Below are 26,063 nucleotides of genomic sequence, written 5' to 3' on the forward strand. Positions count from 1 at the left end.
TTCGCCTCCTCGACTCAGCGTTCGCCTTTTGTGCGTATAAATCTCGCTAGTTTCAAGTTTAAATCGTTCATTCATTCAGTTGAGCCACACTCGTCTCGCAATGTAGCACTGGTGAGGCCTCGAACAAGTGACGTCAGAATTAGAGGTTTGCTGGCTACTTTCCACGCGCCAGTCTGTCGCCATGTCCTCAGGCGATGACAACCTCTCTCCCCGCAGCAAGGAAATAGCTTTCACGAGAGGAAGCGTGATGTGCTGTTTCCCGTTCCTAGATATAGACCCTAATATCTCATAAAAATTGTTATCTTGATTTACTGTTATCTTATACTTGTCTTCACATCCGACATTCTAGCGATTCTCTTTGCCTGCCGAAGGTGGCAGAGTTACCGTTTACTTCGGCAGCGGCCACTGACCCTCGAGGTGGCCCTGCCGTGAACACCCCCTACGGTCGACCGCCGACCACAGACCATTTCACCATAAACACATCCCTCATTCGCTCCGAGCTGCGAAACTTTTTATTTAGTAGCGTAGCTAGCACTAAAGTAAAGTTTGGTGCATACGCTGTAGCTGCGCGTGGCTGCTTTGCTCAGCTCCGTATCGTTGGCACTTTTGAGCCCGTGGTGGGTAAGAACCTATTATCCTAGGACACGCCGATGTGAAGTCCGACCTCAGTTTACCTTCCCCAGGTTTCCCCAGGTACCCATTTAGCGACCAACCCGAAAGAAAGGCTGAACGGCTGGGTATGCTACACGCCGACTGTCCGGGTCGGGATTCGAACCCGGGACCGCGGAAAGGGTGACACATACGCTAAGCAGCCCCCCCCCCCCCCCACACACACACACACGGAGGCGTTTACTAGCATTTATATGCGTTAGTGTTTTTATGTCAGTACCAACATGCAATCATTTTGAAACTTTCTCACAAATCCCGTGACGGCCATTACCATCTCATCCAGCCACAGCCTGCCATACATGAAGACACTCGTGTATCGTGTATTCATGGTGGCGGCGAGCCGTGGCCAACTGCTGCTGCTGCACCAGGCCGCCACCACAGCTGTGTCATGGTGAGTGGCTGGGGAAGCAGCTTCTCGCCCTCACACCATCTCGTCCCCATAAATGCATAAAGGAAATGAGTGACCATCGAAATTAACACTACATACGCGTTCTTGAATGCCTATGTTTATGCTGCTTTCTTTGTCTGTCAGATTTTTTGGTGTGTGGGTAGGGGGTGTAATTACACCCATGTAAAAGTGCCTATACAAGAGAAATTCCTCGTGCAACATCTGCCGCGGCTGGAACATGAGGGAGTGACGAGTCGCAGCACCAGCAGCCGCAGTGTACGAGTGCTAGGTGTGGGATTTGTGTCTGCGCCGCTTCGTCTGCTCAAAACCACAACACACACACACACACACACACACACACACACATAGGTGGTCGCTGAGCCGCGTGGTGCAGCCTCTGGTGAGTCTCATTTTAACCCACCAATCGGACAAAATTTATTGATAAGGAGCGTCTTTTTCCAAGCATCACACAAAAAAGAAATGACCTAGTTGATGTTATGTTTTTTTTTTTTCTTCAGGAAATGCGAAGTGCCTATCTAATGAGCGAGTAGAAAATATCCATCGTTGACGAATCCTTACGTAATAAAATCAAAAACTTTTACGCTGTATGAGAGTATGTCACCAAAAGTTATAGTCATTGTTTTTTTTTTTCTGTGCCTCTGAAACAGACATCAAAGTAATATTGAAGGCAAACAGTTCTTCCACAGGTGAGCTGCGAGAGAGGAGTGTCAGGCACAGGTGCATGCGTCCCCTGAGCCGGAAGTGTGTAATCGAGTCAGGCAGCAGATAACGATTAAAGGTATATAAGAACAAAATGTAATAGTACTATGTATGCCACTTTGTACTCATCATTCCACTTAATATTTGTGTCAAGAAATGAAATAATTTGAGAAAGTATTCCAGGCTATTACTTCAGCTCAGTCTTATAGTATTACTGTTAGGAGGAACGCCAACCAGCTTTGTCTATCCTGTTGCAGTCACCATGAAACGGGCCGGGGAAGAGGTCATTGTATAACTTTGTCGACTGATTATAGGACATTAGTTTTTCATGAGTGTAAAGATGCACATAGAACGTCCTGCTTAGAGAAATTACTTTTTTAATTATTATTTGAGCATGTGAGTTGATGGCGAATGTTTGTCTCTCGGCGAGGTGCTGCGGCGTTCGCGTCCCATAATGACCCTTATTTATTGAAGCTTGCCAAGGTCAGGAGGTATCGCGCCAGCAAGGCCAACCCCGCAACAGTGTAAACCTCCCTTTAAAGAAGCGTTAGTTTTAAAACCACACCGTCATCCCGTCTTGGAGTGAGTTTATGGGTTTATTCGCGTATACAGTTGTGGTACCGAGAGCTGTGTGCTATGCTAAGTGTTGTTCATCGTACAGGTTTTGTTAGGTCTTGAATCGTAATGCCGTCTGGTGAAAAGGTAGGTACATACGTGTGTGTGTGTGTGTGAGAGAGAGAGAGAGAGAGAGAGAGAGAGAGAGAGAGATTGCTTTAGCAAGATATGACGTAAGGGTCCATTTTTACCCTAGTCCATGTGTATGAAGCTGAGAGAGAGAGAGAGAGAGAGAGAGAGAGAGAGAGAGAGAGAGAGAGAGAGTTTCAGCAAGACATTACGTAAGGTTGTATGTTTTTTTTCTTATTTCAAAGGTGTGTGGGGCTGCGGATCGAGTGAGGCTTGAGGAATGACAAGCCAGGTGGAGGAAGGGGAGAGCGTGGAGAAGACGCGTCTGAAGGAGGACCGAGAGCGGAAAGCCAACTGGAAGCGCTGGGGGCCGTACCTGAGCGAGAGGCAATGGAGTACCGTGCGGGAGGACTACTCACACGATGGGGACTGGTGAGTATATTCATAGTAGTAGAGATAGCAGTGGTAGTAGTAGCAGCAGTAGCAGTAGTAGTAGTAGTAGTAGTTGTAGTAGTAGTAGTAGTAGTAGTAGTTGTTGTTTTTGTTGCTGTAAATTACGTTGTTCCTGTACTTGCCGTTATTGTATATTTCATCTTAAAAAAAAATGTTCCCTTCATCTTTAGATATAGGTGCAGTAGGATTTGCTTTCCTTTCATTATTGCCTCAACACTGCTCCCTTTTTTCCTTTTACAAGTTAAAAGATTTCAACCCAGGACACATTTTCCGTCCCCTCGCAGCTGGTCGTACTTCCCGCATGACCACGCCAGGTCGCGCGCCTACCGCTGGGGCGAGGACGGGCTGGCGGGAGTGTGTGACCGCCAAGGCCGCCTGTGTCTTGCCGTGGCGCTCTGGAACACCCGCGACGCCATACTGAAGGAGCGACTCTTTGGTCTTACCGGACAACAGGTGAAAGAGAGAGAGAGAGAGAGAGAGAGAGAGAGAGAGAGAGAGAGAGACCGTGTCAGACTTTGAGCCTTCAGATTCATGTTTTCCCTTTCTCCTTCTCCTCCTTTCTTTATCTCCTTTCCCTTTCCTTTTGCTGAATTTAAATTTTGTCTTTTCTTCCCCCACTCCTCCTTGTCCTCCTCTTTCTCTTCCCCCTCATTCTCATCCTCATCATTGTCATCATCTCCCTCTACTTTCTTAACCTTTTCTTCTTCCTCTTTCTCTCACACAGGGTAACCACGGAGAGGACGTGAAAGAGCTCTACTATTATCTGGACTCCACGCCCACGCACTCATACCTGCGTTACCTGTACAAGTACCCGCAGCAGCCCTACCCCTACAGTGACCTGGAACACACTGCCGCCGTGAGGAGTGTGCACGACCCCGAGTATGAGTTAGAGGACACTGGTGAGGAAAGGAAATTATAGAGTGGCTAATAGGTTGAGCAGTTGAGGATGTGTAGGTGGATAAATCATAAAGGGGTAGGTAGTAGGTGAAGAATGTATTATAATGTATTTGCAGGGAGTAAATGGGATGCGTAAATGGAAAATAGATTGAAATGTGTGTGTGTTCCTTCTCAATCCCTTCCGCCTTCCTCCCGTGCAGGAGTCCTCGAGGCCGGGTACTGGGACGTTGAGGTGGAGTACGCCAAGGCCTCGCCCAACAGTGTGCTCCTGCAGGTCACCGTCACCAACCGCGGCCCCAAGGAAGACACGCTGCACGTCCTCCCAACACTGTGGTGGGTGTGCAGAAAATAATTAAATGGTTTCAGTTCTCTCACTTAGAAAACATTAAGGAAGCAGACAACCATAGATTTGTCTCACCATTTACAAACTGCCAAGCTCAGTGCACGTGTAAAAACTAAAGTTCTTCATGCCCTTAAAGGTATATAGGGTAGTGTTTAAATTCTATCAGCATATTAAAGATGGTGTTTATCAAAGAAGCATCTTTCATGATTATACAGGTTCCACAGTAATGTCGCTGGTAAAAAAGGGCTAAGAAAAATGACTCCTGCCTATAAACACATTTTACAGCATCGCCAATAAGTTCTCGTGGTGTTAGGCCCGTCACGAGGATCACCATAGAGAGTTTCTGGCCAGTCTCTAGCATGTTGTTGGTCTTACGGGGTTGCCAGGGTTGAGGCGTTTCGTTTTCAGATTTTCGTATGGTGATGAGTATTTCACGAAGACACACATGCAAATTAACCAGTGTTAGGGCGATGAAGTAAAGCATATTACATACGTTTGTATAAAACGTGCATTGCTTCCCTTTTCCCTACAATCGTTAAGCTGCGTAACATTTAGGTGCTCCTATCGTAAATTTTCTGGCTGCGCAAGATGTGTCAGTAATTATTCTCCTACTTTGACAGGTACCGCAACACGTGGGTGTGGGGCTGCACGCACGAGGGCTGTGGACTAAAGCCCAAGTTGGAGGCTGTGCGTGGGGACGCGGAAGGTGCCAGGCGGGTGCGAGGGTGGCACGAGTCCCTTGGCGAGTACATGTGGGCGGTGGACCAGGTGAGGCTCGCTGGTGGTCTTTTGTAGACTCTTGAATTACTTGGCTAACCTGAATGTGTCAAGTCACACTCTGACATTATTAGACAAAGTTGTGGTTGTTTATCCACCATACCTTTGAATTTTAACACAAACACATCACTAATATCTCTAATGACTATAAATAGTACCATGCATGAAATTTTGTGTGTACCTTTTTATGAGTATAACCATAGAAGTAGGTTAAGTTGCCAAACTAGAATGAATACTAAATATAGATGGTTAGTATTTGAAAAAAACATTTAATTTTTCACTGCAAAACACGCCAGATGTCACGGGATGTTATGGAAGTTTTATTGTCAAGCACAACCAAGTCAGGGCAATGCATGGAGCGCCCCGGACCTGTCAGAGTGTAACCAATGTGACGTGTCTCCCACAGAACGGCGGCGAGGCACCGCTTCTATTCACGGAGAACGAGACCAACATTCAGCGACTCTTCGGTGCTGACAACCACACTCCTTATGTCAAGGACGCCTTCCACCGCTACATCGTGGACGGTAAGGCAGCAGGGGACGGGGCTGATGATGGGGCAGACAATGTTCCAAGGCGAGGGGGGATAGAAAATGGAATGACAATAATAAAAGTTCTGTCAATTTTGTCAATTTCATGACAGTCACGCTGCAACACTTCAAATCTCATGTCACTCAGTATACCATTATGCTGGGCTCAAAAAGCAAGCAAAGAAATAAGGAGGGAAGAGTTCCCAAAATCAAGCAGTTGACTTTCTCTCTCTTGCTGTCTGATGTTATACTAGCGAACAGTTTGAGAAATATTTAAAGGATACAAAAAACTTATTTCAGAATTAAGAATCCCTCACACCCACACTCACCTTCACGTGGCCACAGACTGATAGTTCCCTTTCCATGCCCCACTAGGAGAGACGTCAGCCGTAAATCCTAAGGGCCGCGGTACCAAGGTGTGTGCCCACCACGTCGTCACTCTCCCTCCCGGGGGCTCAACTTCCCTCCGTTCCTGGCTGTGGCAGGCGGACGAGTCCCCGACAGACAGCCAAGAAACCACAGTCTCCGACATATTCATCAAGGCCTTCCCCGCCACCATGAAACAGAGAAAGCAGGAGGCTGATGTGTTCTACAGCCAGGTCAGTACTTTCATGCCAGCCATCCTCTGCTACTCTCACATAGTACACACACACAGAGGGAGAGGGAGAGGGAGGGAGGGAGAGAGAATTATCATTATGGTGTAATATTTGTTTTCTGTTGCAATATATCATGAATGCGTAAATTTCAAGTATCCGAACTTTAGTAAAATCTACCTTGTCGTATGTAAAATATAATAGAAATATTTCCCAAAGTATAATTTGATTACTATGGGTTTCAGAGGATGTTATATCGTTTTTCGGGATTTTTTTTAACTGTGTCGAATAAGGATGACAGTTTAGCAGAGCATGTCTCAGACCTTGTCTTACCTTTGTCAATATGATTTATTAACAAGATGTGTATAATTAAAACATTTATAAGAGACACGTTATGATAAAACCCGGCAGATGTAGTGCTTCCTAACGCGAGGCTGGCAAACGTTGCTGTTGAGACGGGATTATGCACATGGGCTGGAAGGCCAACATATATGCTGCGTCCGGCATTAATGACCGAGTTCTCCAGCTGTGAACACAGCAGCGGAGGTGTTTGGGTCTCGGCGGGCGAGCTGGCAGGCTGATTCAGTGACTGGAGGGGTAAATCAATTTTCCCTTAACTCTTCTAGTAAAGGAAATGAGAGAATAAAACGATTAAAAGTTAAAACATATGTGACGGCGTTAAGCTCAGTGCTTCCACAAATGAATAAGTCATCGGCCTTACATCTTGCAGGCCACCAACGCATGCGCACAACGCCGTCTCCAAAACATCGTTGGCCAGCCGTGCATCAGGAAGCACTTCATCTGCCGTGTTTTATCATTACTTGTCTTTCATAAATGCTTTAATTAATTACTTATAATAAATCATATGTGTATATCATATTGACGAAAATAGGACAAGGACTGAAATTTGATTTGCCAAGTTATCATCCCTTTTCGACATTGTTAAAAAAGTTAGTCCCGAGAAACGATATATAACACGGCCTCTGGAAACCCTAGCAGGTCGAGTGTTGCCTCTTACGGTTTCTAATCCACTGTCTTCACCCGTCAGAAAGTTGAAATGTAATGAAAATAATCCATTATAATTTTTATTCAGACTGATTGTGATATCTTGACGTTTTTTTTTTTATTGTGTTACCATGAAGTGTGTTTGTTGTGGTATCTTGACGCTGACTGTGGCGTCGTTTGGTCCACAGGTGTTGAGTCCGCGCCTTGGCAGGGAGGAGCGGCTCGTGGCCCGGCAGGCGATGGCCGGCCTCATGTGGACCAAACAGTTCTTCCACTACATCGTTAAGGACTGGCTGGAAGGTGACCGGTAAGTCTTTAACTGATTCATTTCATGTTGATTGGTCTAGGTGTGAAAAAGAACTCATGGTAAAGTACTAGCTGGAAGGAGATCAGTTAGTCTTTATCTGATTGAATAATACAAATTAGTCTGTGAAGAATAAACTCATCGTAAAGAGCTGATTAGAATGCGATCAGGAAGACATTCGCTAATTCGTTAAATACCTATTTGTTAGTGGACGTGAAGAATATCTCATGGTACAAAGGACCGATTGGGGAGTGATCCGGATGTCTAGCTGATTCATTCATCATTAGGTAATGTGTGTGTGTGTGTGTGTGTGTGTGTGTGTGTGAATGAAGACCTCATCTCATACTAAAGGATTAGCTCGGCGGTGGTCAGTAAGGGTTCACTTGTATCATGTATTAGTAAACAGTATGTTGATAGGAAGAACTCGTATCATTGTTAAGGACTGGCTGAGAAGGACCACTCATAATTCACAGTTTTGTGAACTATTGATAAGAATGATAGTAAGAATATTTAGGGTAATAATTTAGTAATAATAATAATAATAATAATAATAATAATAATAATAATAATAATAATAATAATAAATACTACTATTACTACTACTACTACTACTACTACTACTACTACTACTACTACTACTACTACTACTACTACACACACACACACACACACACACACACACACACACACACACACACACACACACACACACACACACAGAGAGAGAGAGAGAGAGAGAGAGAGAGAGAGAGAGAGAGAGAGAGAGAGAGAGAGAGAGAGAGAGAGAGAGAGACCCGGCTGTAGTATTATAGAGCCGTGCCATTAATATGAATTTGACCTACGGCGCCGCGCTTCCATAAGAATTCATTTACACGACCCACTCGATTATACTTATATATTTCGTTTATACATATATTATTCTCAGCATATATCAAAGTCTTGCTCCAAATAGGTTGTTCCTCACACATACAAAATTCTGCACAAGCTGAACACCTAGATGAGAACCCGATGAACTTTTTTTAGAAAATGAAAAAAAGAACTTTTTGGAAAATATAATTGGAACAGATTAATTAAAGTCAAAGTAATTCCTGACGATCATTATATTCATCTATACTTTTTTTTACCTCGGTTCAAATTTCCGGAGTTGTTCTACCAACCCTCCGATATGTGTACTAACTGATGAACATACGAACCTTATCGACCCCCAGGTACCAGCCGCCCCCACCCGAGTCCCGCCGCCGCGGAAGGAACAGTGAGTGGGGGCACCTGTACAACCGTGACGTCATCTCGATGCCTGACAAGTGGGAGTACCCGTGGGTGAGCGCCCTAACACGACGTTTTATTCTGTGTGTGAATTACTGCTCGCTGATATCAATGTAATGTTGTGCAAGTAATAGAAGGCCCTTTTTTTTAGTTTGCAAAAGATATGCGGGCCTCCCCCCCCCCCTCTGTTAGATAGTTTATTGAAAATGTGCTGGTACAGTTATCACTCAAGCAGAGAGATTATTATTTTTATTACTCAGGCAAGCACGTCATTCCTTTACTCAGCGCTGTGTTGTCTTGATTGTTCTTTCATTACTGACGCAAACAATTGATTTCCACCTGTTATTTCTCGTTGTCCTGTTAAATAGTCTGGTCAGTATTCAAGCAAACACCTCATTCCTTTCCTCGTGACTCCGCTCCCTCAGTATGCCTCGTGGGACCTCGCTTTCCACGTGGTCGCCATCGCCATGGTGGACAGTGACTTCGCTAAAGATCAGCTGCTTCTCTTCCTGCGAGAGTGGTACATGCACCCCAACGGCCAGATACCAGGTACACACACACACACACACACACACACACACACACACACACACACACACACACACACACACACACACACACACACACACACACACACACACACACACACACACACACACACACCTCTAGGATTAATTTCTTCTACTGATAACTTATTTATTTTCTCGACGTCCGTCCCCACTTCCCGCTCACAATTCGATATTCTTCAGTGGTCTGTGGTGCCTCACTCCTCCTCTCCCACCACACACAGCGTACGAGTTTGCGCTAGGGGACGTGAACCCGCCGGTGCACGCGTGGGCCGTGATGAACGTGTTCCGCGGCAGTGCTCCGCGGGGCTCCCGAGACACGACTTTCCTCGCCCGGGCCTTTAATAAGCTATCCCTCAACTTCACATGGTCAGTAAGCCTATTTTCTACGGTGGAGATTAACCAAGGGCAAAGAAGAAATAAAAAAAAAATGTCCGTAACACTGTGCTCCCAAAAACTACGTCAAAATATATTAATGAGATTTAGTCATGGGAATAAGGAAAGTCATTTGGGGGTGTGCAAAACTACTATTAACTATATTAACATTTGTTGAGGCTTTAAGGAGCAGGCCACAAGAATGTGAAATTAAGTTACTAAACCTTCCTATTACAAACCCCGTCATGTATTATTGCAGTCTATCCATAAACTCTCTAAATTACGGTAGATTACTGTAAATATTGTTAGTATGACAGCGTATCTTTCCTGACTGCATTGCATGAAAAGCCCTATTCATTCCCATTTCATGGTGAGATAGTGACGTAATGTGTCTATTTAGGTGGGTTAATCGAAAGGATCCTGACGGCAGAAATCTGTTTGGTGGCGGCTTCTTGGGCCTCGACAACATCGGGGTATTCGACAGGTCGAAGCCCCTCCCGGTGGCGGGTCAGCTGGAGCAGGTGCGTGGTTGTATTGCTGCCCCTTATGTCTGCATGACATCTCATTACAGCCAGAGTCCTGGTTTGGCGACTATTTGAAATCGCCATGATATCAGAAAATTCTTAAAGTATCACCCTTAAAAATATTTCAAATCTCACACCGAAAAGTGAATAGTAATGCAGTGAAGTAGCAAACTTGAATCCTGACAACTTTATGCGTGGCGGCACCAGGCTGACGGCACAGCATGGATGGCCTTCTTCTGCGTCACGATGCTAGACATGGCCCTCATCTTGGCCGAGCAGGACCCCGTGTACGAGGACATGGCCTCTAAGTACTTCGAGCACTTCATCCTCATCGTGGACGCCATCAACTCCTCGGGTCAGGGTCGTGGCCTCTGGGACGACGATGACGGCTTCTACTACGACTACATCAGGATGCCCGACGGGTCCTCAGTGCCCATGAAGGTGAGGCGAGACAGTGATGCATGATGAAAATAAGTGGGACACTATCAACTCCGCCTAATCTCTCACCTTCGGGATTCTGTTCTGTCCTGCATCCTCCTACTTGCTCCTACCAGCGTCCTGGTTCTGTTATGATTGCATCTGCTTCTCGTAAGAGGTCGGCGGCATGCTTGTTTAGGATAATCAACAACAGATCGGCCTGAAGTTGTGATCCCCATCTTGACGTGTAGCGTTAGCTGTGTTAACCCCCTGGCTCCCTCCACTCCCCTCCCCTCCCGTCTGGGTCACGTGACAACCATATTTCAGGGGAGAGTGCATACTATGACACTCGCCCATGGAAGGTGTATAAAGGGCGAGGGGAAGGTAAGGGGAACAAGGGATAGTGTACAGTGATGGAGGGTGTGCAGGGCAGGGTGAAGATGAGGGGAACAGGTAATAGTGTACAGTGATGAAAGGTGTGTGTGATGGGGGACAGAGTGAAGGTGAGACGGGCAAGGGGCAGTGTACAGTGACTGAGGGCGTGTGAAAGGGGACATCGTGTAGGTTAGAGGAACTAGTAAAGGGGTCAAGTAGCTTGTCTACCTGGCTTTCACCTTGGAGGTCTGGGTTCATTATAGTGATGAAGTAGTGGTGAAGGGTATGGCAGGAGACAGGGGCCGTGTTGTCCCGCTCTGGAAAGAAGAGAGGCCAAGTCAAGCGGTGCGGGGAGTTGAATGTTGACGTGTTGGACCGGAGGCTGCATGTGTGGCGTGCGGAGGGAGGCGTGGTGGCGTGCGGGGACGCAGACACTGTGTGCACAAAGACGAGTTAACGATGGCGAAAAAAAATAAATGGAAAAAGTTGTTAAATAAACCTGCCTGGAATCATAAAATAATCTGGACGTGAATTAAGAAGAAAACGCAGATACGAGAGAAAATATTCGGTCTTGTAGATGATGTGTGGCACCGAATTCTTTTATTTTGAATCTCCCTTGTCACACACAGACGTCTATATATGAATGCAGACACAGCTCTTCCTCTGCGCGGTGTCGCTTTCCAGGGGTGGCGTGCCCTCTAATGCCTCGTCCCGCCTCAGCCATTTGTCCCCGTCGTCTCTGCCGCCCGACGAGGCACAACTCACTTTGTTTACTGAGAAAAATTGATCACCTCATATTTCTTGAAGCTCTGTAAGTTCAGTCCGTTTACAGGTAGTTTTTTTGGACAGCTTGCATGACATTTCCCTTCTACGAGGTCAACAGTTTTTCAGGGAGAGCTTATAAAGATGGTGAATCATACAACATTTACCGAACAAAACTTTATTATGCTCGTCTCGCAGTGTTGCAGCATCGTGTATATTCTGTTTAAGTTGTTGTATCCAAAGAAAACATGAAATAATGGCAAGTCTTCAATTTCCAAGATTTGCCAACCATTTTCTGTCGTCACACACTGCGGAAAGATTTTTTTTATCTCCCTTGACATGCAATTTCCTGCGATGTAAGCTGAGAATGGAAACAAGTAAATCGGACTCTTTTTCGTCTTTGAGTTCTGTGTACAAACACGTGGCATAAATATATTCCTACAAAGCCTAAATATTGTGAAATGATTAATCCAGGTAATAACTCGATGACAATTTAAAATGTTCCTCAGCCTCTTATAAAAACAATTGTTGAAACGCAATGCAGCATCGTCATCAAGAGCTTATCTCTTTTTATCTCTGCTTTTTATTTATACATTTCCTTGCAAGGTTCTTAGTGTCGTCTGTCATAAGTGAAGCGAAACACGCGACTTGTCCCCAGCTTAAGGTTAAGCTTTTATTTCTTTTTTTTTTCCATTTTTCCACGGCTCGCCATTCCCAGCTGAAGGAAGGCAGCCAAGACAGACTCGTGGGTGAAGTCTGACCATTTCTCGTCGAGGCAACAACAATTTTTTGGTGCAATTACCTAAAGATAAATCTCGAGATGATATGGATAGCTACGAAATGCGCAGTTTCGGGTTACGATGATTATGATGATTAATTGTGCGTGAGTGAGTTTAAGGATAACGAGGATAATGATGGGAGTGAATTATTTTGGTTGTCAGTGTGTCGGTATGTGAGTGAATTTGAAGGTGACACAGATAATGTTTTCCAGTTGATGATTATGGTGTGTGTGAGTGAGTTTAAGGGTAATTAGAGGCATAATGAAATGATTTTTCGTATGATGGTGATGGTGATGATGATGGCGGTGATAGTGAGAGTAGTATGTTAGTCTGCATAGGTATGGCGAGGGTGACGTCGGTGCCTCGCCCCGCAGATCCGGTCCCTGGTCGGCCTGGTGCCGCTGTTCGCCGTGCTGGTGCTGGTGCGGGAGGAGGTCAGCGCCTTGACGGGGTTCTACAAGCGGGCGCGATGGCTCATCAAGAACAGACCTGACCTCGCCTCAAGGGTATCTACAACAATCCGCCATCATATTTAGTGTACATATATAATCTAATTTAATTATAGTTGCCTATTTGACCGTTCTGTTTTCCTGAAGCTTTCCTTCGCTACTCACGCACTATCATTGTGTCTGTCCAGGTGACTTACTTCTCTGAACCTTTCCTTTATACCTGACTTCATAATTATACACTTGAACTTCACCTCATAAAATTTTACTAAAGCTTTCCCTCTCTCCCCTCACGTCACTGTCATCATATCTGTTCAGGTGACCTTCATGAGCGAGGGGGGGTCGGACAGGATGCTTCTCGCCGTGCCCACCAAGGACCAGCTGCTCAGCCTCCTCCGCTACCTCCTGGACGAGAAGGAATTTCTCTCCCCGCACGGCATCAGGTCTTTGTCCAAGGTGCATCAGGTACGCACGAGATTCTACTTCACTTTACTTTAAATCACTTTATTTTGCGTAATTTCCCTCTACATCCTCGCTTCATTTGTTTTTACCGCGTTTCATTTTACAACTTCATTTCCCCACTTCACTCCATCCGCAACACTCCAGTACAGTCCATTCATATTAGTTCTTTTACGCAGTTTGAGTAGCTCTGTGACCTCTTATCAGACTGCAGACAACTCAACTCCTACTAGTATGGCTGATTTTTTTAGTACATCATTTTTCTTTCATTTATCATAGCTCATATTTTATTTTTTTCAGCGATCGGTAGTATATATTTTAGTTTTTAATGTCAAATGTTACCCATGATATGCCTCCTCACCCCTACTACTTCACACCTTCACCATTTCACCAGTTTTTTTCTTCCCCGTTCCCTTGTGCTGCCAGGACGCCCCCTTCGTGCTGGACATGGGAGGGCAGCGCCACGAGGTGTCCTACGTGCCGGGGGAGTCCAACACATACCTCTTCGGCGGCAACTCAAACTGGCGGGGCCCCATCTGGTTCCCCATGAATTTCCTCATCATTACGTCCCTCAAGCGGTGAGTTAATGAGTACTCTGAACCTTCCTAATCTTTCGCTAGTAGCTGGTGGATCTTTCCTGTACCACACCTCGACGTGTGTGTATTTCGTCCGATCACGTGCATAGCCTACACCTCTCATACATTAGAAGAATCAATGAAGTAATGTAATTCGCATTGTGCTTGCATGAGGTTGATGTAAAATGTGTCTATATAGTGAGGAACAGTGTGAGCATATTGTTTTGCTCTGCGCTCAACCTCTTCTATCACCACAGGTACCACTTCTTCTACGGCGAGTCTCTGCGGGTGGAGTGTCCCACTGGCTCCGGGCACCTCATGACTCTGGAGGAGGTGTCTGTGTTCCTCGCCCGTCGACTCGTCTCTCTCTTCCTGCCAGGCCCAGACGGTGCTCGCCCTTGTCACGGTACGTCTTTAATGTTAAGGGATATCCACCTTACTTTAGATTCACATAAATTGTATACGCAAAGTTATCGGCAAATGCGGGGGTCATGTGCTGCAAAAACTTTGCGTAATGAGAATATTTTCCGTATAACGAACCAATTACTATACTAAATATATGGGAATAAGTGTGTGTGTGTGTGTGTGTGATAGTACTTTGGCCTTCGTGACAAAGAGGCGGAGCTTATGTGAGATTGAGGCCCTATTGCACGTACAGGAAATAATGGAACTACTGGAATACGCTCTGAAATCGAGTAGAGTATATTCTTTCAGATTCATTTTTTCTGTGTCGTGTGGGCACAATTTTTTCGTGACGTACATCAAGCATATAGGAGCGTCAATGGAACCGACGTTCCAGATATGGTTTAACCATTTGCTTCTCAAAGTAATATAAACAGTTATTACAATTACTTTGGCACTTTTGGCGAGGTCCAGAGCTAAACAAAATTTGAATGATACTTTGTCATGCTATATGAACTCTATTAAGAATAAATGAGTTCTTCATTCCGGGCGCACGCACACAGATACGCACCCTGGCCCCCTCGCTCGCATGCCAACGAAATGATGAAATGATGGAACTGAAGGCTAAGGGCTGTATTTTAAGACACCATCGCTTCTCACATCAACTATTTCTAAAGGTCAAAGAGGGGATCAATCGGGTTTTCATGAGTGTTTTTAAGGTTCATGACACAGAAGAAGAGTCAGACTACCACCAGGGTCATAAAACTACCCCTGGAAAGGCCTACAGCTCCTACGAAAGCCATGTCAAATATATGAACTTGGGCGACGAAATATTTTAACATACGACCCTAAGCTCTACTCGTTCCGCTCAATTTACGTAACCGAGAAACAAGTTTGTAATTCTTTCACGGTCTGGTCGCGTGCTGGACTCGTGTTCGTCAGCCAGTATCCTCCCGCTCCTTAGTCGATGCATAGGCAAAGCTGGGATCTCACACTCCACACATGCACACACACCCCTCCTCCTTACTCAAAGGGGACACTAACCGCTCCTTGCCAGAGGAACAAAAACATTCCCCTAGAGCAAGGCGCCAACATCACTCTGCTGGGATGGCAATTTAAAAGCATTTAACCACTGCAGTAGGGGAACGGTGTGTCTGTCTGACTGTCTATCTGTCTATCTGTGTGTGTGTGTGTGTGTGTGTGTGTGTGTGTGTGTGTGTGTGTGTGTGTGTGTGTGTGTGTGTGTGTGTGTGTGTGTGTGTGTGTGTGTGTGTGTCTGTCTGTCTGTCTGTCTGTGTGTGTGTGTGTGTGTGTGTGTGTGTGTGTGTGTGTGTGTGTGATCGCCAGCCAGTACCCTCCCGGAGAGCCTTGGAGCTTGCAGTCGGTAACCGATCTCTGGGACTTTGTGTGTCTGGGTAAGGATGGTTTTATTGTTTATCCAATATTTTGAGAGAGAGAGAGAGAGAGAGAGAGAGAGAGAGAGAGAGAGAGAGAGAGAGAGAGAGAGAAAAAAAAAATCTGTGTTTTTTATGTAGTCGGTAATATCAAGTGGAAGGAATGCGTCCAGCAGCGGAGTGGAGCGGCTGCAACTCAGGAATAATACCGCCGGCTGAAGCTTTGCAAGTCGCGCCGAAATTATAAATGTGATACACGACGTTGTGCTTGCCTGAGGGCACCAACATGCACCGTGCTCGCATATGTAGAGTTTGTTCCCGGTCATGTAGAATTATTTCTTGGTACAAATGCATACCTCACAAATACGTGGATTCGCAGATGCTGAACATGCTTCTATCCAGGGTCCGGTGTGTATTTTGCCTAGCCAGTGCGTGTTTTGTCGTACTTGTAGTAGTTCCATTAAAAAATATATATGATAACAGTAGCTGAATCGATACCAGCAGCAGCAGCGACGCCAGAACGGCAGCAGCACCACAAAGCTACACCTGAAAATAAAATTGAAGTGAGGGACACAGGCTAAGCTGGTTCTGCCGCAGTGCTGCTCGTTTCTCTATTGCCTTGAGCGTGGATGGGAACGTTCCCCCTATGCCCTAGTGCACGTGACCCACTGCATCATCTGGGTCAACTGCTTGTATCTGTACCTCCCCCATAGTCGCCCATTTATCGACCAGCACGCAAGGGGAGATGAAAATTGGCCAGTGCTATGACCCATGAGTCATTGGAAGACTCGAGGAATTACTCCGTTTTAGATAACTGCCCCATCATTTTGCTCCTTGGTCTTGAATACTCTGGACGAGCCTAGAGACAAGACACTGCTGCGTTTCAGATAACTGCCCCATAAGTTTTGCTTCCAAGGTCTAAGTAATTTGAAGAGCCAACAAAATATTACGTTTCAAAAGTTACCTCGTCAGTTTTACGATACTCCGAGATTTGCATAGTTTATCGTCAAGAAGTTACTCCATTCCATATAGCTACGTCATCCTTTTGCTCTACGTAAGTTATATAAAAAGCAAGATATTACTTTATTTCAGATGAGTGTCTCAACTGTCATATTTACACATCAATCTTAACTCCTACTTCTTGTAACAAAGTGTATCAAACATATACTCTCTTCTGTGCGAATTTTTCTTCTTACATCGGAAGTTTTCTTGGAAGATAGCAGAGGTTATTAACATGATGTGGCTTACTACCAACGTGCGTGTCTTTGCCTCCTCCTCCCCCACAGAAAAAATCAGTCACGGGTCACACGAACGTCACACTCTGTCAGGTGACTTGCCATCCTTGCCATGCACCCTTCCTCCCTTCCGTCCTTCCCTTGCGTTGCCTTCTCCCATAGAGTCACAAGGTTATGATGCAGTTAGCTTCCTCCTCATCTTCTCTCCTGCGACTGTCTCACCTTGCATCCGAGAGACCCCTAATCATATTTCTCTCTCTCTCTCTCTCTCTCTCTCTCTCTCTCTCTCTCTCTCTCTCTCTCTCTCTCTCTCTCTCTCTCTCTCTCTCTCTCTCTCTCTCGTCTCGTCTCGTCTCGTAACGTAAGAAAGATAGGCACAGACAAAACCTAAGACACACACACACACACACACACACACACACACACACACACACACACACACACACAAAGAAAAATAAGCTTCAAAGACAGCTCCGGTGATATGTATTGCTCAGATCACTCACAGGCCATCATTTGTCACAATCTGATGGACTCTTCTGCTAAGACGCTTCTCCTGACACGCCATCGCCGTCATCAGCTGGTAGCGTTAGTCCCCTCCCCCACCCCTCGTCCGCTGGCCCGGCCCTTGTGAGTTGCAGCACCCGAGGGACGTAGCGCTGCGAGAGTTTATATGTAATTCTGGAGCCACAAACACGCTTGCTCTGCCTCTACTTCGCATGTGGACGGCAGCTAGATAGAGGCAGTGCGTCGGCGATAGTAATGGCATGGACCTACATGTAGAGTTAGCCAAGAGGAAAATAAATATATTATCCGGTCAATTCCGCAGGCCAGAAACTCAAACTTTATAATTATTCTTTTTATGTTCTTTGACGCACTGAAATGCGTAAAGCTGGGGCTGAAACATTGAAATTTGGTTTTATTTATTTTCTCACTTCCCGCACCCGTCCCTCACTCCACACAGCCTTTCGCTGCGTGTGTGTGTGTGTGTGTGGGTAGGTGTGGGTGTAAATGGGTGGGTGGGTGTGCCTGCCTCCGTGCGTGCGTGCGTCCGTGCGTGTGTGTGTGTGTGTGTGTGTGTGTGTGTGTGTGTGTGTGTGTGTGTGGCGGGGGGGGGGGAGGGGGACTGGGTACCCCTATACAACCCCTCCAGATAAAGAAATATTTATTTATTTATTTTACGTGTACGCCTATAGCGCTGGTAGGCTCTCTTGAGGGGCCTGGATGGTAGTCGGCCCCAGCCCGTCGTGGCGCAGGCAAGTGTTTATAGTGCCAGTCTTACACCTGGATCTAAAACTTTGAGATCAATTCCAAATGATTGCATATAAAGGAAGATGAGGTCAGATTACTCGATCCCTCAACTCAACCTCCTGTGACGGAAAAACTATTCACGCCCATTTCATTAAATCCCCAAATGGACAAGGAAATAAAAAGACACATTTTTCGATCATCGTGGCTCAAGCATTTTGGACTAAGAAGGGAACGCTTCTACCGTCGCTTAACTTCAGTATAAATTTCTTCCTTGTCATGCCCCAAATGCCTATGTATATTTGTAAATGAGAAGGGACGGAATATATTGTTACTTATCTTTTCATATAAATCTCTTAGCGTACAATGCATCTAACAGTTTTAAAATAAGAAGCCTGAATAAACCATTACTTAACTTTATATATATATATATATATATATATATATATATATATATATATATATATATATATATATATATATATATATATATATATATATATATATATATATATATATATATATCTCTTTCACTTCATGTTCCAAGTATTTGATACGCCATAATTTGCATCTAATGATTTCATAGTACAATGAACTGAAAATACCGTCACTGAACTTTTCATCTAAATCAATTTCCCGCACGTCCCAGCGATTGCTTCTTCAAGAACAGTCTTCCGCGAAAGCATATTCATTCCTTAGAACGAGATGAAATTGCTTCCAAAGCCACTGCTGCCACCACGACAACGAAAGTGAATTACTGAAAAATATATAACTGCTTTCTACTTTTCTTCTTCTATTACTTTTCTTATTTCTTCTTCTTCTTCTTCTTCACTTTGTTCTTCCTTCATTTTTTATTCTCTTTTTTCCGGGAAGTCGACGTGAAATACACTCGTGGAATAGCAGCCTTTCTCCGTCATGCTCTTTGCTCGTTCGTCGCGCCGGCCCCTTCCTCCATAACACCTCTCCGTATTGATCACCGGCGCAAGTCCCCGCGGTGAGTGAGGGTGAAGGCTTCAAAAATAAAGGCAGGGAGGGAGAAGGAGGAGGGAGAGGGAACGAAAATGACGGAGAGGAGAAGGATGAGGAGCTTGAGGGCGATGAGGAAAGAGAATGAAAAGGAGAAAGAAGTGAAGGCTTAAAATGAGGAAAATGGGGAAGGAAGACCAGGAGAGTGACGATGAAAAGGAGAAGAAAATGGAGGAAAGTGAAAGAAGAGAAGGACTGAGGTGGGGATAGGTGGCAAGATTATGACTATAAAAGAAAGGTGAAAATGTATATGCTGGAGGAGGGTTCAGAGTAGAGGAGTGCATGAAAATAACTTCTTACATGGGGAATGCGTGTCATGGGAAGGCAACCTGGATTACAACACTAGAAACGGGGTCTGTAGACTGCTTGGAATACTCATGCACAGAACTTGATACTCATAACACGTACATACTTCTTTTTTATATCTTTCCCCCCCTAGTATTAGTACGCATGGAGAGACGGCTTGAGTTATAAGTGGAATTGGGCACACTGAATAAATAAGATACCGACCTTTATTCCGATACCTCACGTAAATATATATGTCTCTCTTTTTTTGCGGTTTTATTTTTCTTGTTATTATTGTTATCATTATTTTACTTTTTGTCTTTTTTATTTAGTTATCATCCGGCATTCCTCCAGGTTCTCGCCCTCACCGTCCAGTGTCTTGCCAATGATTTCCACGCTCTCTTCTCTCTTTTTTATTATTCTTTTTATTATCTTGTTTCCTTTATTCGTCTAACTCTATTTCCTTCTTCGTTGCCTTACCGAGTTCCTTTCTGCCTCGTCTCCGTCGCCCCTTTATTATTTTTTTTATTATCTTCTTTCCTGTACTTCTTTCTTTTTTATTATTCTTTTTATTATCTTGTTTCTTTTATTCGTCTAACTCTGCTTCCTTCTTTGTTGCCTCACCGAGTTCCTTTCTACCTTATATCCATCCCCCCTTTATTATTCTTTTTATTATCTTCTTTCCTGTACTTCTTTCTTTTTTATTATTCTTTTTATTATCTTCTTTCCTTTACACGGCTAACTCTACTTCCTTCTTCGTTGCCTTACCGAGCTCCTTTCTACTATATATCCATCCCCCGGTGCACTGTCTGTCTCCTTAACTTGTCGCTCCATTATTTTTTCTCTCTTTCCTTACATATTTCGTCAATACTTATACGTTTTTATTGGTTTATTACTTACTTCCTTACTTATTTCCGTCGCCCTCGTGTATAGTCTTGCCCACCCGTCTATATCCTTTATGTATATTTCTTGCCGGCTTCTCTCCTTTAGTCGAACATTTTTTTTTTTTCCTGACTTCCTTTTTCCTTGTTTCTGTCTTCTTTCCTTTAGCCGAACATGTTTTTTGTGTTTTTTTTACTTCTTCCTAACTTTCCTTTTCCTTGTCCCCGGCGCCCTCTTGCACCGGTTACCCCGCCTTGCCGCCCCTTCGCTCCCCTCCTCGGCCGACCCCGTCACGCAAACTCACCTCTCGAGTGGATAAGGTTTTTGCTTCTGTAAGTGCAAGATATTTCAGCCACGGGAAAATTGGCCGCCATTTCAACGCAATTTTCTGGTTCCCTTATCATTAACAATATTTATCGGGATTGCCTTACTATTCTCGGTCTCTCCTTACCTTTTCTTCAATATTTTCTTTCCCGATTTTCAGACGAGTCAAGCTTTGCATTTTGTTTTCAGGCTTATTTTGTTTTGAAAGTGAAACCAGATATCTTGCGCCATAAATTATCCTCACCCGCTAAGCCGCTGTGTGCTCCAAGAGGGGATTACATCATTAATTCCATTTAGTCACAATTATGGACAGGCTTTCGCAGCTCGATAGAGGAAGCGTATACGTGTGTTCTATTTTTGTTCTTGCTATTCTCATGCATGCCCTCCACCCCTCCCACGCCCACCGCCCCACCCACCCACCCCAAAAAGAAAAGAAAATCATGGTGTATCGGTGAAGGCAGCAAAATGAGCCGTGCACGAATATAGAACGACAGATAATATTTTCTTTCTGTTGATGCGAACCTTGGAAAATGCAGTATAGGATGAGTTGATGGAAAAGAAGCTGAACAGGGGAACGATAAACAGTAAGCACATTTCTTGTGGAAACTGGAAAAAAACAAACAGTAGAAAAAGTATCAGTAAATAGAACAATTTGTTAACACATGCCAGTAGGAAAATATAGCTTGCCAAACATGGTTGTTGATTTTAATTAGAAGTAGAGTTATTTATTTCTGCATTTTTATGTTCGTTGTTGTTGTTGTTGTTGTTGTTGTTGTTGTTGTTGTTGTTGCTGTTGTTGTTCCTATTATTGTATTATTATTACCTTTTGTTATTATTATTATTATTATTATTATTATTATTATTATTATTATTATTATTATTATTATTATTATTATTATTATTATTATTATTATTATTATTATTATTATTATTATTATTATTATTATTATTATTACTGTTATTATTATTATTATTATTATTATTATTATTATTATTATTATTATTATTATTATTATTATTATTATTATTATTATTATTATTATTATTATTATTATTATTATTATTATTATTAGTAGTAGTAGTAGTAGTAGTAGTAGTAGTAGTAGTGGTAGTAGTAGAAGTATTGGGTGCATGATAGAGCAAGAACCTGGAACGTTTGTTTAATTTGCATGACAGGAAACAAGCCAAGGACTAAAAAGATGCAATGAAAAAATGTCCTAATGCAGCTTTTCGATATTGAGCGACAGTTCAGATTACACCGCGTTGATCACTCGTTGCAATTACAAACAGAAACAATAAACAACGAAAAGAGAGATCAGTTGCAACAAAGACAGACGTAAACTATGCTCTGTCAACCTTGCCCGTAGCATGTCACCCCGATAACCAGCAATTGTATACGTTCTGCATGTCAGTCAACGTGAATGTTGTTTAGTCCGAGTTCCCACCTCGTGAGAAAATTGTCTTCTTCTTGGGCGTAAGTAAACTTTTTCTATCTAGTGAATTAAAAAAAGAATCGGCTTTTAGTCGCGATAAAATTAAAAATATTATTCCACTTCTTGAGAAAATTAGGTATTTGCCTCTACGCCGTGAGAGAAAATTTATTTTTACTCCCAGCTCGTGAGGAAATTAAGTCTGCTCCCAAATAAATAAATAAATATTTCTGCTCTTAATTCGAGAGAAAATTTAAGCTTCTGCTCCTAGTGCATGATTTTAATTTTAATTCAACTTGCGAAAAAAAAAAACTTTCTGCTTTGGATTCGTGTGAAATTCAAGTTGTTGCTTTAATCCGTGAGAAAAAAATACTTTTTGCGCTTATTTTGTGAGACAATCAAGTGTTCCTCAGCCCATCCGTCTCACCCAACTCTCATCACCATCTGGCACGCAGGCTCAAGCAAGCAGTACCGTGAGGACCCAGCGTGGCGGGACCTCCTTCTGTTCCACGAGTTCTTTCACGGCGAGACCGGGCGGGGTTGCGGCGCCTCCCACCAGACGGGCTGGACGGCGCTGGTGGCCAACTGCCTGAACATTACCCTCGGTTTCTCCCATGCTGGGCTGGGCCGCTACTCCCGCACACACTGACAGACGCCTCGCTCCACGATGACTTCTCTCTTAGTAGACAACCACCTTCAAGACTTTTGCTATTCCATTTTTATTTTCACAGGTCAGCTTGCATTTACTCATTAGACATTTTGCTTCTCTCTTATTCTTCCATATCCTCTTCCTCTTCCGTGTCCGTCAACCTAACTAACCTCCTCAGAGTTTTCTTCCGTCCCATTTCTCTTTCCATATCACATAATCGGCCAGCTCGCCTTTATGATACATCCCACCTCCGTGTCTGTATCCAGCATCTCCATTCTTTTCTGCATCTGTCTACAGTTACGAGACTTTTTCACCTCTACCCCTTTCTCCAGCAGCCTCTTTCCCTTACGTCTGTCAACCTCTTCATTATGTTTCTATCAAGCTTTGCCTTCATCCTTTACCTTTTATCCTATTCCATTTTTTATTGCCATGTTGTATATAACCTTAGCCTGTATGCCTTCATGAGATGCCTTCACCTATTCATCTTTTTCCTGCATCCTTTTCTTTCTTTCATGCTTGTCAGTCAGCCTCTCCTTCGTGTTTCTCTCAAGCTTTGCCGTATTTTTTTTATTTCATGCTGTTGTTGTTTTTTGTTTGTTTTTTGCCAGACTCAGCTATCACAAGACATCATCACTTCTATCTTTCTCAATCATCCCCTCTTCTTTGCTGTGTCTCAACTTCGTCCTTCTCTTAACCTGTGCCGTCCTACCCCTCTCTGCCCGAGTTCCATCTACCAACTTCCATTCCACCCCCAGGCATGTTGAACCTTCCTCCGATTATATTCTCTTGAATTTTTTCCTCCGTCTACCTTTAAAAAGAAGAAAAAAACGTGTCCCTTGTGTTCTCTCCCACAATTTTTCATATTCCATTGATTTTTATTTTTAACATCAAACTTCTCATTTTTTATTCATTTTTTCTTTTCTTAGTTTCTTTGACAAATTGTTCAGAGTTGCACGGCCTCGCACGCCCGCTCCTTTTCCCTCTCACTCCAGCTCCCTCTGCTGTAATTATTTCAATTTAGATAATTTGCACACCCAGTCTCCTCCTCGCCGTCGCTTCCTTTGTTGAAGCGGTGTAAATTACTTAATTCTCCATGTTTTCACTTTTTCCTTTCCCTATGATTGATCTTCGTCTAGTTAGCGTCGTGTCTTTCACAAACTTATTCTCTTTGTTGTAGCAGTACATGACTTTATTTTCCTTCATTTATCTCACTATTACCTACCAGTGGTCCTCGTCTAGCTAAAACCATGTAGGTAAGATTTATGTAGCAAGGCAGTTGATTATGCAATTCATGCATTCCATAAATCATTGGAGTGGAGTCTGTATACGTAGCCTGAAAATAGTATCTTCAGGATGCTCCCCTTCCCCCTCTACCCTAAACGACCACCAGCTACGTGTGTGAGGACCCAAGAAGTGCTCAGCCGTACACAAGGAAATATAGGTCTGCAAGAAGCCAGAGATGAGACACCCATCTAGTAACCCTAAAAGAAAAAAAAAGGTCTTTGTTTGAGTCGTCGGCGTTCAACAGGCATAATAATATAATTAGATACTATTGAATGTACTATGTAGAAGAAATTAACAATATGTAGTTTTAGCTCTGTAGGTGACTAACCAAGATTGTTCCTGATGATGGCAATAAAAGCTTTTAGAATTAGATTTTTTTGTTTTTAAGCGTACTAACTCTCCTACTAACTTAGTATCACTAACCTATTGACTAACTATCCAACCCATTGGCTAAGTAACTGATCATTCATAGTCATGCTACGTAATGCACATGTTATGGTCGCTTCTAACAGCCATAACAGTAACCGTTAGCACCCTGTTATTTTGTGATAAGAAAACACTCGGTATTTAAGTAACGTATAATTCTCATCTACGAGTACAGGTAATCTCATTCTCAAATATCCGTGTTATAACTATGCCAGGACCGGACATTCCTGTGCTCGGTTTTGAGATCAGTAAAGCGGGGCGGCTCCGGAGGCTCAGGTGGAGGCGCCGTACCGCTCGAGTCGCAGGTGTGGCTGAGAGGAGCGCCACCCGATGAACCCTGAAAAGGGACGATAAAACGCCAGTTATATAAGATGTATGTATGTAGTGCAAATCGATATAACCAAATACCCGACGGTAAGAGGTACACTGCAGTTAGTTAGGTAGAGAGGCTTGCTAGCGGGTCGCCAAGATAATGCATAAAATAAAGTGTTGACATAATGAGAAAAGATTAAAGATCGATGTGCTGTGTTACCCGCTGCCGTTCACCGCGTTGCCCGCCACACGGGCGTGGTGTGGCGTTAAATTCCGTCCGTCTGTCGGGAAAAGCCCGAAATTGAACTGTGCATGCGCGGGCTTTGCTATTTTGTCCATTTCATTTACTGCAGCGTCTTTCAATAGCTTATAGTAAGCTTACCTTTATTCTTATGCTGGTTTTCATGAAAAAAAATGCCAAATTCAAGGCTGCCACGGACGCCGTAGCTCAGCTATTATTGAATGGAGCGTATACCATAAGCCTGACCTTTAATCTGAAGAAAACTCTGACGAGACAGAAGGACAATCATAAGATCAAAGGTAAGCTTAGTATAAGCTACTAAAAGACAGTGCAGTGAATGAAATGGACAAAATAGCAAAGCCCGCACAACCGCAGTTCAATTTCGGACATTTCCCTACAGACGGACGGAATTCGACGCCACAGTGGCATCAGTGACTTTCAGTTTCTAGTGTACTGACTCAGCCGGGATTTTGCATGTGTTTACACAAGGATACAAGAAGCCATTCGGCCTACATATGCCTGGCATCCTCTGAGAAGCAGATGCTCATCATCTATCTTCCCCGTCCATAAATCTATCAAACTTCCATTTGAAACTCGTATTTGCTTTATTACGTGACATTAGGTTCTTCCATTTATTCACAGCCCTATTCATCAATTATTTTATGTTTATCTCCCTGTTAATAGACGGAGATCATCGTATTTGTATATATTGCCACGCGTCTCACCATTTTTTCCATATGAGCACTTGATCAACGTCATCTGTGTAATCCCTTTTACTTTTTTTTTAGTCAGGTCCCCCGGGTGTTTTAATTGATTAGTATTAGTGCCAGTCTAGGATTTCCTATACCCTGATGTGCCCCGCGGGACAAAAAGGAGCCTTGGCCACGCCTCACCATTGGAGGTGGCTGGGAGGGGCGGGTCCTGGGCTGCCTGCTGCTGGGGGGCTGCTTCGCCTTCCTCCTGCACTTGGCTGTTCGTGACGGGTAGCTGTCGACAAGATTTGATGATTTTTGATGATTTAAGAATT

The 26,063-nt window shown here is 43.9% G+C and overlaps 1 protein-coding gene across 3 annotated transcripts; it reads left to right on the forward strand.

The window, feature by feature from the left end:
• The first annotated feature begins 390 nt into the window (after positions 1-390).
• LOC126996386 (uncharacterized) lies at positions 391-24,427 on the forward strand. Of its 3 annotated transcripts, none has more exons than XM_050856752.1 (19): positions 391-1,060; positions 2,707-2,893; positions 3,199-3,367; positions 3,639-3,813; positions 4,012-4,144; positions 4,775-4,922; positions 5,338-5,455; positions 5,834-6,057; positions 7,245-7,363; positions 8,569-8,677; positions 9,049-9,172; positions 9,414-9,558; positions 9,965-10,085; positions 10,296-10,529; positions 12,796-12,927; positions 13,186-13,332; positions 13,753-13,904; positions 14,159-14,307; positions 22,580-24,427. In XM_050856752.1, exons 2-19 carry the CDS (start codon positions 2,742-2,744, stop codon positions 22,771-22,773), a joined length of 2,745 nt encoding a protein of 914 aa, XP_050712709.1. In that variant the 5' UTR covers positions 391-1,060; positions 2,707-2,741; the 3' UTR covers positions 22,774-24,427. The 3 variants fall into 3 exon arrangements, with proteins under 3 accessions (XP_050712709.1, XP_050712708.1, XP_050712710.1); XM_050856751.1 differs by lacking the exon at positions 391-1,060 and adding an exon at positions 1,218-1,457; XM_050856753.1 differs by lacking the exon at positions 391-1,060 and adding an exon at positions 1,778-1,856.
• Positions 24,428-26,063: the final 1,636 nt, after the last annotated feature.

This window comes from Eriocheir sinensis, chromosome 10 (genome assembly GCF_024679095.1).
Source record: "Eriocheir sinensis breed Jianghai 21 chromosome 10, ASM2467909v1, whole genome shotgun sequence".
Taxonomy (NCBI): domain Eukaryota; kingdom Metazoa; phylum Arthropoda; class Malacostraca; order Decapoda; family Varunidae; genus Eriocheir; species Eriocheir sinensis.